Here is a 16,870-nt window from a genome sequence, read left to right as displayed (position 1 = left end):
CCATAATTCCTCTCTTTAACTCAAATCTAGGTGAGGTGCCATATTTCAATTTGATAGAGCTGTTACAATATGTATAGAGAGTCTTAATAGCCTTACAGACAAAATCCCCAAAGCCAAGTCTCTCAAGGGAGTGGAAGAGGAACTGATGCTCTACTGTGTCAAATGCTTTATAAAAATAATATGAAGCTATCCTCGGTTATTAGGTCTGGGTAATCAAGTATGTCTAATACTAGTCGGATGTTGTTAGAAATATGTCTGTTCCTCATAAAGCCAGACTGTGTTTCATCAATGATTACATCCAGGACTTCTTTAATTCTTTTTGCAAGTAGTAAGGCTAATATCTGATAGTCATTATTAAAAAGACAAATTGGACGCCAGTTATCGATGAGCAGCACTTCTTTTTTAGGCTTAGGTATCAGTGTTATTAACCCCTGACTCATTGTAGGAGGGAGAACATTGTTTTTAATACTCTCTAAAAAGACTTCAAATAGGAAGGGAGCTACTTGTTCAGAAAATAATGTGTAAAATTCTGATGTAATTCCATCAACACCTGGTGATTTATTGTTCTTTAGATGTTTGATAGACTCTATAATCTCTTCAACTTTGATGGGTTCATCACACTGTTTAGATTCTATATCACTGATAGAGTGAACATTATTCAGTGAGTCAAAAAACATATCTGTGGATTCCTGACAATACGTAGAGCTATACAATTTTCTGTAAAAATTGCTACAGTATTTAGCGATTCATTTTTGGTCATCTGTAATAACACCATCAATGTTTAACTTATGGATAGTGTTATTTGTTGAGTGAAATTTCTCATGTCTAAAGAAATAGGATGAATTCTGTTCTCCCTCCTCAATCCATTTTTTCCTAGATCTAATAAAGGCTCCTTCTGCTTTTAATCTATATATATTATCCAGTTTATTTTGTAACTCAATCAGTTCCATCTTCTCCCCCGAGAGGCCGGCTGGGGACCTCTGAGAAAGGGAAGTTATCTTAATGATCATCTTTTCCTCCTCAGCTCTTCTGGTCTTAGCAAGATTACTACCATATTTTCTAAGGTATTTCTAAGGTACAAGGCACTCTTCATATAATTGATTAAAATGCCTTTATTAGTATGGCATGTTCAATAGAAACAATGTTTTTAAAAAACCGACGCGTTTCGGCTGCATGGCCTTCATCAGGGTGTACAAAGAAATAATACAATGTTCTCTGTTTAACAGCTTTTCCAATTAACCCTAATTAGAAGGGGGAGTGGTTAAAATTGATTGGACACACCTAGTAAGCAATAGTATACACACTTTAAAGTGAAATGCTGTAGCTATGTTATCATAAAAATGTAACTCCAAACTAGAAGTATTAGAACACTTAGAAAGGTAGTTCTAACCTTATATGTCTGGGCGAAGTGTCAAGAATAAGAAAGCAATACATTCCATAGTACACTAGAACACAGCAATACATGAACAACAAGAGTCTAAACATAGCTGAGGGCAATTGAGCAAAGATATCCACTAGATGACAGCAAATGTACCCATCACAACCCTACAGGAAGGGTGAGAAATCCATATCTTCATTCAAACCCGGGTATTTAGTGGCCTGTAGTTTGTAAATCCAAAAACTTTCCATTTGGTTTAACTGTTTAAGGCGGTCCCCTTTTCTAATAGAGGCCGGGATATGATCAATACCCATAGCTTGTAGGGAGGCAGGGTTGCCATGGTGTAAGGACTTGTAGTGCCTTGCCATGGGGTAGTCTTCATTGCCTACCCGTATGGCGTACTTGTGTTCCGCTAGGCGATCTTGAAGGCGTCTCTTTGTCCGTCCAATATAGAACACCTTGCACTGTGGACATTCCAATCTATAGATGACATGAGTGGTTTTGCAGTTAATGAAATGCTTGACGTAATACTCCATTTTGGAAGCTGTATCAACGAAATACTTTTTCTGTGCAATATTTCTGCAATGGTTGCACTGGTTACATTTAAAAGAGCCCTTGGGTTTGTGGCCAAGCCAAGTTTTTTGAGAGTCACCCGGAAGATAACTGTGGACTAATTTGTCCTTTAGGGTAGGACATCTCTTAAAGCTTATGACTGGTGGCTCAGGAAAGACTTGGCGTAGTAGCGTATCACTTTGGATGATTCCCCAATTATTTTTAATGATTCTTTTAATGTTCTCTGCTTCAGTGCTGTATTTTGTAACAAAATACACTCTCTCTGATGCATCACGAGGCACTCCCCTTCGCAACAAGTTCTCTCTGTCAAGTAATCCAGCCCTTATACCTGCATCTTTCAGGACCTGGACGCTGTAGCCCCGATTCAAGAAACGATTCTCCAATTCAGCAGATTTGACAACATAGTCTGTTTCCTGATCGCAAATTCTGCGGACTCTTTGGAATTGGCCATATGGAATATTCTCTTTTAGCCTTTTGGGGTGAAAGCTGTCTGCTCTCAGAATGGTATTCCCATCTGTAGGCTTCCTAAAGATTGATGTGTGCAAACAACCTTTGTCATTTTTACTGATGTCGAGGTCCAAATAATGAATGTTATCCTTGCTATACTCCATAGTTAGTTTGATGTTAGGGTTAATGCTGTTAAGGTATTGGTGGAAGGAAATAAGTTCATCTTCTGAGCCGGACCAAAAAAGGCAAACATCATCAATATAGCGTCCCCACCATATAATCCGGTCAAAGAAATGGTTATTAGAAGGATCCAAAATTAAGTCATTTTCCCATTTACCTAAGTACAAACCAGCATAGGAAGGGCTATAGCAAGCTCCCATGGCACATCCTTTGACCTGTTTAAAAATACGGTCCTGAAAGATAAAGATGTTATGATTAAGAGTCCATTCAGTCAGTGAGACAATGAATTCTGTAGGAGGCATCTCAGTTTCAGGTCGGGTACTCAAGAAATGGTGCATAGCTGCCAAACCTTGTTCATGTTCAATGGTGGTGTAAAGAGACTCCACATCCATGGTGACTAAAAAGGAAGCTGTACCTATATTATTCAATTCCTTAATTTTGTTCAACACATCTGTGGTATCTTGAAGATAGGCTGGGAGTAGAACTACCTTTCTAAGTGTTCTGATACTTCTAGTTTGGAGTTACATTTTTATGATAAAATAGCTACAGCATTTCACTTTAAAGTGTGTATACTATTGCTTACTAGGTGTGTCCAATCAATTTTAACCACTCCCCCTTCTAATTAGGGTTAATTGGAAAAGCTGTTAAACAGAGAACATTGTATTATTTCTTTGTACACCCTGATGAAGGCCATGCAGCCGAAACGCGTCGGTTTTTTAAAAACATTGTTTCTATTGAACATGCCATACTAATAAAGGCATTTTAATCAATTATATGAAGAGTGCCTTGGTCCTCCTTTCTTTTTGAAGACCAACTCAACCCTTTTACCAAAGAGCACCTTCTGTCTATCAACATTTACTATTGTGTACCTTAGTAGCGCTTCCCTTCCTCCTCTTTCTACTAGTATTTCTAAGGTATTTGGACACCTAAAATTTAAAGAGTTCTTGCAATAAGATTTTTCTTCCCAAAAGTGTGAAAGCAGATCTTTAACCTCAATCACAAGCTATTCAGCTTACAGTAGGATATTTTTATTTTAATTTAACTAGGCAAGTCAGTTAAGAACAAATTCTTATTTTCAATGATGGCCTAGGAACAGTGGATTAACTGCCTTGTTCAGGCGCTACCATGAGATATGCCAGAGCATGAGGGACTTGAGGTGCAAAGGGAAGGAATGGGTTAGTGCACAGGAGGTAAGCAATGGGTTAGTGCACAGGAGGTAAGCAATGGGTTAGTGCACAGGAGGTAAGTCCTTAGTAGAACACCAACTCTCTCATCAATGGACCTCTTCTTGTTGTAAAAGCGAAGGTGTTGGGCTGACACAAGGTTGCGGGTTAGGATCCAGGCAGGCTACCATCCAGATTCACGGAAGTCCTTACGTTTTAATTCTCAGAAAATGCTATTCATCCTTTTAGCAAGGTCAATTTTGTAACAAATAAGTGTTTTTAATCTTATCTGAGAAATATTTCAAATAATGTATTTCCCATAATATTTTATTACAACATTGAGAATATATGCACAGTGTAAGGGTTAAGGCTGAATGAGACATTTTAAGATTAAAAAGGTAGTTGTATTAATTTTTTTCAACCTCTTATTGATATAACAGAGAAAGAGGGTGCTTATTCTGGGTTTTCACAGAAATGTTAGTAATATGTAGAAGTAGTACCCTCTAAAAGTATTCACACCCATCGTATTTTTCCAGCCTTAAACATTTATTAAATTGAGATTGTGTCACTAATCACACACAATACCCCATAATGTCAGACATTTTTTTACAAATTAATTACAAATGAAAAGCTGAAATGTCATTAAGTACTCAACCTTTTTGTTATGGCAAACCTAAATAAGTTCAGGAGTAAAAGTTACATAATAAGTTGCATGGACCCACTCTGTGCACAATAATAGTGGCAAACATGATTTTTGAATGACTACACCCAATTTCTGTACCCCACACATACAATTATCTGTAAGGTCCCTCGGTCAAGCACTGATTCAACCACAAAGACCAGGGACATTTTTTAATGCCTCATAAATAAAGACACCTATCCGGACATAGAAAAGCACACTGAAGTTAGCAATTATGCTTTGGATGGTGTATAAACACAACCAGTCACAACTACAAAGATACAGGAACCCCTTCTAACTCAGCTGCTTTTCAAGCATGGTGTTGACTGCATCATGTTATGGGTATGCTTGTCTAGGGATACAAATAAACTGAAGAGCTAAGCACAGGAAAAATCCTAGAGGAAAACCTGGTTCAGTCGGCTTTCTAACAGAAATTGTGAGACAAATTCACCTTTCAACGGGACTATAACCTAAAACACAAGGCCAAATATACACTGGAGTTGCTTACCAAGATGACATTGAATGTTCCTGAATGGCCTAGTTACAGTTTTGACTTAAATTGGCTTGAAAATCAATGGCAAAACTTGAAAATTGCCATCTAGCAATGTTCAAACAACCAACTTGACAGAGTTTGAGAATTTAAAAAATAATAATGTTTGAATATTGTACAATCCAGATGTGTAAAGCTTTGAGACATACCCAGAAAGACTCACAGCTGTAATAGCTGCCAAATGTGACTAACATGTATTGTTGACTCAGGGGGTTGAATACTTATCTAATCAAGATATACAAGCATTTATTTTTTATGAATTAAACAAATCATACATCGAGCTTGACATTACAGAGTATGTGTGTAGATCATTGACATGAAAAAATTACACTTTGTAACACAATGTTTTGAGAAAGGTCAAGGGATGTGAATACTTTCTGAATGCACAGTATGTCCCCAAAGTTTTTGATTGTTTTTAGGCCTTTACAAGTTTTACATTGACAAATGACATTTGATAGCAGACTAGTTGAATAAAACAGTTATTCAAATGCACTTCTGTTCTTTCATAAATCATGGTAGCGACATCATTGAATTTGAAGGAACAAAAATGATTCAGTCTACATAATTTTGGGTGCACTGCATGGACAGCACAAAATCCAACACACCTATCGCTTCTTCTTGCTCTCTTTCTTTAGTTTCTGACGAATCTGAGGCGCAGGTCCTTTTGACTTCTTATTCTGGTCACCAGCCTTCATGTCATTTGGCTCCGTCTCCTCCTAAAGATAAAACAGAATGTGAGTCCCAGTGAAACTCGACACATTTGGAACAGTAACAGTAGGTTGCTGAATAGTAATGGACAGTTTGCTTGCTCAAGCCAAGTTCAAAAGAAGACTACAATAGGACAGAAGGGAAAAAATACAAAGTATCAGGCTTATACTGATTTAACACATAATGCTATAAGTAAACCTATAGTATATAATGACAATATTATTACAATATCATACCGCGTTCTTTCAACTGCCAACAGGACTGTTTACTATACCTGTTCATGCCCCTTGGAGGTCGGTATTATGACAGCCAAGATGCAGATGAGTTGGAATATAGCTCCCAGAAAGAGTCCATAGCGCAGGAGACTCTCAAGCAAAGTGGGTTCAGGTACCTCTGGGGGCGAAAGGTCCAGTTCCGCGGACATAGTAGCCTACTTTCAGGTCCCTGTGTGCAAGAACACGAAATGTATGTAAACAAAGACAAGTCTGCTCTGCAATGCTCAATATATGTTTCCAAATCAAATTCACTATATTTGCCAAATCATTGAAGGCCATATTGTAATACGCGCATAACTGTTTACCTGCGTTGCTGTTTACAGAAACTACAATGTAACCGTGGCTGCAACAATGTTTCCAAGCTTCTGAAATTGAAGCTGTCGGCCTCGATACAATAACACCACTTTTCTGTTCGGCAAATCTAATCATAGGCTACAATTTCAAACAAAAGCTTACCAGGGCCCTAAGTCAACTCGTCCTTCGTTCTTTTTATAGCACCAAACACGATCCTAAGTGTAAAATCGCGAGTTTAATGTAATTCGTAGCAGCACTAAAAATATTTTACAGCCGTAAAATTTGCATCGGAAGTGAAGTCACTGTGAGATCCGCTTATTTTCTTAGCTATGTGAAGCTAGCGACAATAACGATTAGCCACAATAGTGGAATTTGCGGTTCGCCTTCAAAATAAAAGTACCCCATTGAAACTGATGCAAACAGATGCAACTAATGGAATAATCATACAGATCCTATTATATGACTAATTCCGAATTATATGGGAATAATACCATATTTGGACCATTGTTTTACTTCAGATTACATTACTCCTATGTGACGCTCCTCCCTCAACCGATCCATCTTGGTTCGTGCTATCCGGGATCTTTGGGATGGTCCTACCCCATTGAAGTTTTAATTTAAAATGGTTAAAGGAGTAGTTCAATATTGTACAACTTGATGTTAGATGGTTCCTCACCCTGAAAGTAGTCTATGGGCCAGGAGAAACTGTAATCCATGATTCAGTTCTCTTTAAACAGCCACTGCAAACATCAGGAGATACTGTAATCCATGATTCAGTTCTCTTTAACAATTACTACAAACGTCACCTAACTTTAGCCACCACAAGCTAACATTCAATGGGAGTGATTGGGGCATGTAAAAAAATAAAACGAAAATCCCATTTAAATAACATGAAACCAACTATTGTGTTGATTTTAATTGATTTCAGGTGATTTGAGCATAATCTTTTTTTAAACATACTCACATGCCCCCATCACTTCCATTAATTGTTAACTAGTGGTGCCTAAAGTTAGTTTACATTTCTAGTGACTGTTTAAAACGATTAGCCACAATAGTGGAATTTGCGTTTCACCTTCAAAATAAAAGTCCCCCATTTAAAAACTGAAACCTGGATCACATATTTTCTTGGCCCATAGACCACTTTCAGGGTGAGGAACAATCTAACGTCAAGTTGTAAAATAGTGAACTACTCCTTTAAGAGTAGGGGTCCCAAGGATTCTGGATAGCACTAACCGATCCTGTCTTGGGGGGTAGGGGTGTCCCAAGGTTTCCAGATAGCATGGACCATCTGTAGGATGTGGGACTCATATAAAAAAATATATATCCCCGAGCATCCGATCATTCAAAAATGAAATTATATTTCTTAATTTATGATTTCACTGCACTCTTGCATTACTTTCCATGAAATAGGCAGAATAACTAGCTAAATTGTTACAAACGTTGTGGCAGTGATTTACTAATTTGTTATTGTGAGAAAATACAAACAAAGCAAAATGGCTTCCTCCTGCAAAAAATCTGTGCAAGGACGTCGGTCGCCACAGCCGGTGTAGTGACTTGATCAACTGTATTAGCGTCATGGCAGTAACATTAGCGTCCCGGCAGCAAAATCAAGACTTCCGGTTTTCAGATTTTGCCTTCAAAATGAAAGTTTACGGTAAAATGCAGTTTTGCATAGTGCATAATCTTACAAAATTATAACTACATCGGGGAAAAATCTAAACTAAAGAGAATTAGTACTTTATATCAAATAAAATTATAAGGTGGAGCACATTGATAATTGGTTAGATCTTAAGTAAATAAATGTAAAGAACATTATATTCTACAGACATTGAGAAATGTTTGGAGCTTAAGTATATAAATGTAAAAAACTTAATATTCTACAGACCCTACTGAATTAGCACTAGAGTCTCTATATGGTGTTATTTATTGGGTGACTGTGGTCTAAATACCCAGCAGCACTTTTAATTTTTAATTTTTTTTTAATTTCACCTTTATTTAACCAGGTAGGCTAGTTGAGAAGAAGTTCTCATTTACAACTGCGACCTGGCCAAGATAAAACAAAGCAGTTCGACACATACAACAACACAGAGTTGCACATGGAATAAACAAACATACAATCAATAATACTGTACAAAAATCTATATACAGCATGTGCAAATGAGGTAAGATAAGAGAGGTAAGGCAATAAATAGGCCATGGTGGCGAAGTAGTTACAATATAGCAATTAAACACTGGAATGGTAGAATGTGCAGAAGATGTATGTGCAAGTAGGGATACTGGGGTGCAAAGGAGCAAGCTAAATAAATAAATACAGTGTGGGGATGAAGTAGATTAGATGGGCTAATTTACAGATGAGCTATGTACAGGTGCAGACATCTGTGAGCTGCTCTGACAGCTGGTGCTTAAAGCTAGTGAGGGATGTAAGAGTCTCCAGCTTTAGTGATTTTTGCAGTTTGTTCCAGTCATTGGCAGCAGAGAACTGGAAGGAGAGGCGGCCAAAGGAAGAATTTGCTTTGGGGGTGACCAGTGAGATATACCTGCTGGAGCACGTGTTATGGGTGGGTGCTGCTATGGTGACCAGTGAGCTGTGATAAGGCGAGGCTTTACCTAGCAGAGACTTGTAGATGACCTGGAGCCTGTGAGTTTGGCGACGAGTATGAAGCGAGGGCCACTTGCTACTTCACCCATTCCATTGGTCCCAATGCAATACACTGTAGATAAATTACATATTGGCTTATAGAGAGTACTATTCTATGTGCATAAATGACATATTGGCTTATAGAGAAAACTATTCTATGTGCCAATGTAAAAGTGGGGTTGGGAATACTCAATAGGGTCTGTAGAATCTATATAGGGGGTTATTGCATGAGGGACTGAAGCAATATTAACCCATATGTGCTTAATATTAGGAAAGTTTATAAATAAATATAGTAGGCCTAGCCTATATAAAGCTGATGGGATCCTCCTCTTTTTAATAGAGGCCATCAAAACTCTGTTTTCTCACACAATTGTAAAGCCTATAGAAATGTTGCACAACATGAGCTCATGGGCTCTCATTAAGTATTTGATTAGATTTGAATTGATGTCAGAGTGATTAGAGGGACAATAGAGTGTACCTGTAAGGCTTGTCGTCAGGAATGGACCAAGGCGCAGCGGGAATGTGAATACTCATACTTTTAATAAACACAAGTAAAGTATCCACAGTGAAAAACAATAAATGATACTCACGACAAGAACAGTTTTGCAGGCTAACAAACGCAGTGTAAAAACAACTACCCACAACCCCAAAGAAAAACACACACCTGTTTATAGGACTCCCAATCAAAGGCAACTCAACACACCTGCCTTCAATTGGGAGTCCAAAAAACCAATCTACACATAACACAAAAACTTCTGCCACGTCCTGACCAAAACTAATACAATTGCTCCCTCTGCTGGTCAGGACGTGACAGTACCTGGCAGTTAGGAAGTGTGGTAGCTACTAATGACCATCAGCAGCCTAATAACCGTGACAAGATTTGACTGCTGTCATGACTCGTGACCGCCGGTGTGGCGATAATATGGCCACCTTAACAGCCCTAATAATGAATAAATACAGGTTCATTTTTATACTATTATGTGGGGGCCTTTTTTTTTTAAGAACATTTCTGAAATTCTGTGATCCGGAAGTACTTTTTTAGTGTTGCTAACAAGTTGCTGGTATCAGCTGCTTAGCTTATACTGTAGCTAGCTTACTAGCTCTATCTTTACTGACATAAAAAGCTTGCTGCTCAGCCTGTTTCAATTACCCTGAAGTTGAAGACATGCAGCCCTAAAATGGTGAAGGTGCATAAAGATTGTGGCCCCCATGTACTTACCACAAACACATTATTTGCTAAGTTTGCCGTATTGTACAGTGCTTTCTGTTACTCATAGGCACATTGAACCACGTTGCGCACCATAGTTTAAATGGTGTGGATAGTGCTCAAACGAAGACATTATATTTGAATTCCTCCATCTATATGCACCTTCGCCATTAAGAGGGAATGTTCACTGTTATCAGAAATCACTCCATAGATCAGTGCACTGAGTTAGTCAGATTTTATTAAATATAACAGAACAGATGAACTGGAATGACATTCACTCTCAAGAGATTGGTTGCCAAAAATAACTAACAAAGCCAAACCCCCAACAAGCCATGAATATGACTGCATTGAGGCATATTTTACTGTGCTTCTATACAACATTCCACTGTCTATTTTATTTGTTCATTTAGCAAACAAGACAGCTAATCCAGTGCCTTTATCACAGTCAAAACACCTAGATTTTTTAGCTTTAATTAGCTTTAAAAATGCTACATTTTGTCTGAGCCTCATAGCAAAATGTGTAGAATAGCATGAGATGAGCAATACAACTGCACATTTTGTCTTTGCCCCATAGCAAAACATGTAGAATTGTAGGAAGTTAGCTGCTTTCCCCCAAACAAAAAAAACATTATTATTTATTTTCTGGGGGGCCAACCCAAATATCTGCAGGCCCACCCACCAATGAATTTCCAGCTACACCACTGATCATTGGGACAGCTGAGCAACTATCTTAATTTGCTCACGTTACGGCCGGTATATACTTCCCCAAAAAATGTACAAGCACCCCCCAAAATGCCTATTCATCACCTCCGATCACTCATTACTGCCTGCACAGGTCGGAAATCTACAACAGCTTAATACATTGGAGGTGCCGAATCATTTCCCCCCCGTTTATTTGTACATTTCTATTTAGACCTTTTTTGGAAGTACATACCGGCCATAACGGGAGTAAATGAAGATAGTTGCTCAGCGAAACTCCATATTTGGTGATCAACACACTTATTTTGACATTGTAACACTTGTAGAGCTGGGAGTTTAAATCTGAGCTTCCTGGGCATTAGAGGTCTGTAACACAGATACTGGTTCAGGACAGCTGAGCACAGTAGGGAGGCTACTGAAATGACTCAGGGCAGAAAGTGCTGCTTCACGAAAACTCAAAATAATATTAGCAACGCTACTACATTAACTTGCTAGCTAGCTTTTTGTTCACTCTAAAAATGTGGGATTCAATGTGGAGTTCTTCTAAGATCCTCGAAGAACCTTAGGGTTATTGGCAATGAAAAACAGCCCCACAAGGTTCTTCAAATAACTTAGGAGGTGGGGTTCATCAAGGAACCCCCATTATTGCTGTAGTTCTTCGGGGAACTTTGCCAAGTTTGAATGCGACAACAGTTAAAAAGGTAAGTTGGGTTGATGTTTGGCTCTGAATATGTATCGAAATAATTTATCTAATAATATACAATACTAACGAATAACGAACACAATTATGGTCTTCTGTGAATAGTTTCCATAACGTTAGCTGTCACGTTAGTTAGCTATAGTTCAGAAGAATTAACGTAAATAGCTGACGTTATGTCCTAACTAGGCAGATTATGTTGGTATGATTTCCTGAACTATATTCTGTCCCATATATTGTATATCGTTTCCATAAAGCCAACATGGCTTTACACTCATTAACGTAAGTTTCCAATCTAGAGCAGTTCTCACTTTTGTGAGAATGAACTAGCTAACGTTAGCTTCGTTGACGTTAGCTAGCTAACCAACAAAACAGCCAACCTACTAACGACGGTGACCTGCCCGGTCGAGATCTTACAATGAACTGAATCGGTGAAAGGAGTGCTTCGTCTTTATATAGCATGCTAGAGCATGTAATACTATTAGGAACTCACAAGGGGGCATAACATTACATGTACAATACATGGGATTCAAATACATATATTAATACAGTGACTAGACTACCTCTTTTGTGTAAATGCATGCCCTTCAGAATCCAAACACAGTGTTGCCACGCAGCAAAATGTTGCGTATAATCTTTCAATTCAGCCTGATAAAATATTGAACAATGTGTGTACAAAGATAGCTTGAAATGTGATATTAGGCCTGTATGGCAGTACTGTTACTGTATGGCAGTACTGTATTGGCTAGCGCTTTCTCCAATATGTTTGTCTATTTTGCATTCAATTGTATGTCGATGCCCTTTATCTTTCACTATTAAATAAAATAAAAAATGAAATGCTTGTAAGACTTTTTTTTCTTTGACACATTTTCTCTTACTTTGAAATTCTTATAGGACAGAACATGGACACAATGCAATTGGGATCAAGAAGAAGGTAAGGATATGTTGTTGGACAGCTGCATTTGAAGTGTACATTTAACCTATACAGCAGGCAATACAAACTGAAATCTATTAGCATACAAATGTGTGCAAATTATCTTTTCAGATCTTCTCAGAAATGAATCAAGGCCATGGAATGGATATAGACGAAAAGATAATTCAAGGACTCCGCAAGGTTAGTTGGCAAAATTATAGCAGAGGTAGAGAGGCGAGGCAGGGGTGAGGACATCATCCAGCTATTTCAACAATCCCTGAAGGGCAATACAGAAGAGACACACAGGGGTATTTGCTCTTATTCCTTCGCTTTCTCTAATGTAGCCATTAATGCTTTACTTTACTAGGACTCGAGACCACAGCAGTGATCCTGCTCTTGCCCTACTTCTTCAATGAGGACACGAGTGGCCTTTATGTCCATGACAAGGTATGCCTATGCACAAATAATCTGTTTCTTCATAAACATAAGTGTGCATGCTTATATAAAACTACAGCTGAACATTTGTTATGTTCTTTTTTAATTGTATGTGTATTAATCTTCTCTTACTTTTGTTAACACAGATTTCACCGCTCCCCACTCTTTTACTGCACATCGGCGGAAATCCATTTCACCATGAGAGTGAAATCACGCTGGCCTTTCTTTGATGGGGAGAACATTCACGCCCTAGAGGACGTCCCCATGGGACTTGGGGCTCTGCTAGGGCTGTATTTTTTATTTTCAGTTAAATTTCCCCCAAAAATTTCAGAAAAATACTTATGTTCTTAAGTTACTTTCACCAGGGCCGGTCATAAAGATGGAAAACTTCCTAATTTAACTAAGTGATTGTTGGGCAAGTGGTTGTTGGACACACACACAAACATTAAAGCAAAAAATCTGTATTTAGCATCAAGTCTACAATATTTTTAGTTTACCTATGATTCATTTTTAATGTATGTTGTTTTTATTGTACATCATTATTTTATATAAAAAAAAGTTTTATGAAAAGCGTTATACAAAGTAAATGTATTATTTATTATGGTCTGATATGTCTGCAGAAATGTTGCAATTTTGTAATGTGTTTTGTTTGGTAAATTGTTTTGTAAATATGAATTCACATTTGTGGTGCCACTAAATAAACAATTAATTATTAAAATAAATATTGTTATTATTATTAAAATATTTTTTTTATAATGGAGGGAGGGTGGACAGGGAGTTAAAAAAATGAACACCAAAAGGTTATTCGAGGAACCATTATAAGGGGTTCTTTGAATAACCTTTTTCAAGGGTTCTTCGAAGAACTTATAGGGGTTCCCCCACAGTTTAAATTTGAAGAACCCCTAAAGGATACTCCAGGAACCTTTACTTTTTAGTGTTGGAAGCATTCAACATTGTGTGTGCAGCACTCAGTAGGTGGTTGGTTGGCTCAGTAGCAAGCTAACTATTGTTGGACAAATTTATGCAAGCTTTCGTGCCGATTGTGAAACTTCTGACATACTGCTCATTGACGCAAACAACTCCTTAGCTAGATGTGAAATGGTGCGACTAAGACTTCCCTAACCGAATCATGTCAACATTATTTACAGATGTATTGTCTTAGCCTTGATTTAGTTCAGCCTGTTTGAAATGGGGTTCATTGGCGATGTCACCTAAGTCATATTTTTTACATTTAGACAGCACATTGTAGCCAAATTACTTTCAAGCTATCCCATTACCCTTTGCAAGATATGAGGAAGATCAGTGTGGGCAGAATTGGATAAGACAATTTATTTGGACTAGATAATACTAAACAAGTTTGGAATGTTGTTACATAACTTAAAAATAAAGACAATCTATATTATAATAGGCTAAGGATTCTAAGCTTTGGGAGGATCTCCTCCAACAATTTGGCATGTCAAACTCTTTTAGTCCAGACAGCATCAGATACATGGGCTACCTGTAATAAGACAGAGGGGCTCTGTTTCACGTGCTCAGATGCTTTCTCTGGTGAAATAGCAGTTTCCAGGGGCGCAACTTTGGTTTTAGAAGTGTGGGGGACATAACTTAAAAAAAAAATAAAGATTGTCCAGTCGAATAAAAACTCCAAACAGCCTACCCGACCACTCGGAGGCATCCGCATGGTCCTAAAGCACACCGTAGCCTTGTTTTGTATCACATTCCAATGATAAAATTGGAGGGGGACAAAAATGCAATTTCAGAATGTGGGGGGGACATGTCCCCCCTGTCCCCAGTGATTGTTGTGCCTCTGGTCGTTTCTCCGCCTGACAGTAGAGCCTGCTCCACTTCTTCTCCCAATAGTTGAAGGTTCCCTGTTGATAATCACTCGATAATTGTCTCGAAACTGAACCTAAACTATAGCAAAAAATATTTTCACAGATATAACAGATTAAATAAATGAAGTAAAGTATGATGGGGGAATGAACGAGGGGTAGCGAAGATATGGGACCAGGGACGATGAGGGACAGGTAGTGGCTGAAGGAGGCCTGAAGGAGCTTGCAGTGGAGTCTTGTTCTGAGCACACACAGTGCATGCGGCGATGAAGGCAGAGACGTCAGGAACCATTGTGGGCCACCAGAAACGTTGTCGGAGGAAGGCTAGGGTTCAACGGGAACCTGGATGACAGGTCAGCCCATTTCAGGACCCGGGACTGGACTGAGTTTGGGACAAACAACCGGTTAGCCGGGCCCCCTTCAGGTTCAGGCTGGGAACGCTGTGCCTTGTGTACCAATCTTTCAATACCCCAACCCACTGAAGCCTCAAGGCAGGAGGTAGGGAGAATGGCTTTGGAGACCGAGGGTGTGGGAGAGGAACTGTATTGGCGGGAGAGGGTGTCAGGCTTCATATTTTCGGACCCTGGGTGGTAGGAAATGGTGAAGTTAAATCTTGTAAATAACAAAGCCCACCGGGCCTGCCTGGAGTTAAGGTGCTTGGCTGTACGGAGGTATTCCACATTTTTATGGTCGGTCCAAACCAAAATGGCTGTTCTGCTCCTTCTAACCAGTGCCTTTGCTTATGCCCTGAGGAGGACATCTCGGGGATGGCTGTGCCGCTTTAAGGCAATGGCAAAACGTGCTCCAACCCAGGATGGAGCTTGTGGTCCAGTCAATAACAGGGTTGTGTTTTTGGAGCCAAGACAATCCCAGAACAATCGATGAGGAGGAACTGTATGGTCTCACTGTGGTTTCCTGAAACCCGTATCTGAACGGGCACTGTGCTATGGATGACTCTTCCAATTGAGCGGCCGTCCAGTGCCCTAGCATCCATGGGGACAGAGGTTGAGTGGGAATACCTAATTCAGAAACCATGGTGGCATCCATAAAACTCTCATCAGCCCCAGAGTCTATGAGCACCCGGAGAGACTTAGACTGGTCTCCCCACAGCAGAATCACAAAAAAGGGTGTATGGGTGATGGGAATTAGTGGACTCTCAGTCTGGCTCACCAGAGTACTTGTACCCACTAGAGAAAAGGGTTTCTTAACAGGGCAGGTGGCTATATAATGTACCACACTTCCACAGTACAGACAACAGTTAGAACAATTAGAGCGTTCCCCAACTGATAATCTAGCTCTTCCCAGTTGCATGGGCTCTGGAGTATCCAACTTACCAGACACCAATGATTCTTGAGGAACCTCGGGTGTTTTCAGCTCTCCTCGGAAATACACACTTCGGGGATTTCCGGATTCCTTAGGGCGTGCGCCAGCATCAACAGATGAACGTCTGGGACAGGTAGCACGTCCGGTGAACAGGTCAGGGTTCTATAGCCGCAGGCAGAACAGTTGAAACTGGAGCAGCAGCACGGCCAGGTGGACTGGGGACAGCAAGGAGTCATCATGCCAGGTAGTCCTGAGGCATGGTCCTAGGGCTCAGGTCCTCCGAGAGAGAGAAAGAAAGAAAGAGAGAATTAGAGAGAGCATATTTAAATTCACACAGGACACCGGATAAGACAGGAGAAATACTCCAGATATAACAGACTGACCCTAGCCCCCCGACACATAAACTACTGCAGCATAAATACTGGAGGCTGAGACAGGAGGGGTCAGGAGACACTGTGGCCCCATCCGATGATACCCCCGGACAGGGCCAAACAGGCAGGATATAACCCCACCCACTTTGCCAAAGCTCAGCCCCCACACCACTAGAGGGATAGCTATAGTGGTTCATTCTCACAAAAGTGAGAACTGCTCTAGATTGGAAACTTACATTAATGAGTATAAAGCCATGTTGGCTTGCCTCTTTATGGTTTGATGCGTCTTTGCGGGATTCGCGGGCTTCCCCACTGATAAACGGTAATCCCTTGTTAAATCGAACAGCCTCGGCTCATATACACTATATGACCAAAGGATTGTGGACACCTGCTCGTCGAACATCTCATTCCAAAATCATGGGCATTAATATGGAGTCGGTCCCCCCTTTGCTGCTATAACAGCCTCCATTCTTCTGGGAAGGCTTTCCACTAGATGTTAGAACATTGC

At 39.6% G+C, this 16,870-nt stretch overlaps 1 protein-coding gene and 1 long non-coding RNA gene across 3 annotated transcripts; one reads left to right on the top strand and one right to left on the bottom strand.

The window, feature by feature from the left end:
• Window positions 1-5,379: 5,379 nt before the first annotated feature.
• manbal (mannosidase beta like) lies at window positions 5,380-6,560 on the bottom strand. Of its 2 annotated transcripts, none has more exons than XM_029776402.1 (3): window positions 6,410-6,560; window positions 5,953-6,122; window positions 5,380-5,686 (listed from the first exon to the last, which is right to left on the bottom strand). In XM_029776402.1, the coding sequence occupies exons 2-3, from the start codon at window positions 6,100-6,102 to the stop codon at window positions 5,576-5,578; spliced, it is 261 nt and encodes an 86-aa protein (XP_029632262.1). In that variant the 5' UTR covers window positions 6,103-6,122; window positions 6,410-6,560; the 3' UTR covers window positions 5,380-5,575. The 2 variants fall into 2 exon arrangements, with proteins under 2 accessions (XP_029632262.1, XP_029632263.1); XM_029776403.1 differs by having other exon boundaries at window positions 6,259-6,559.
• Window positions 6,561-11,012: 4,452 nt separating this feature from the next.
• On the top strand, window positions 11,013-13,286 carry LOC115207113 (uncharacterized). The gene is made up of 5 exons (XR_003880916.1): window positions 11,013-11,492; window positions 12,383-12,422; window positions 12,534-12,602; window positions 12,769-12,848; window positions 12,983-13,286. It is a non-coding gene; the product is annotated as an uncharacterized LOC115207113 (long non-coding RNA).
• Window positions 13,287-16,870: the final 3,584 nt, after the last annotated feature.

This window comes from Salmo trutta, chromosome 14 (genome assembly GCF_901001165.1).
Source record: "Salmo trutta chromosome 14, fSalTru1.1, whole genome shotgun sequence".
Classification (NCBI taxonomy): domain Eukaryota; kingdom Metazoa; phylum Chordata; class Actinopteri; order Salmoniformes; family Salmonidae; genus Salmo; species Salmo trutta.
Note: the sequence above shows the minus strand (reverse complement) of the source record. Positions and strands in the feature narration are given on the sequence as shown.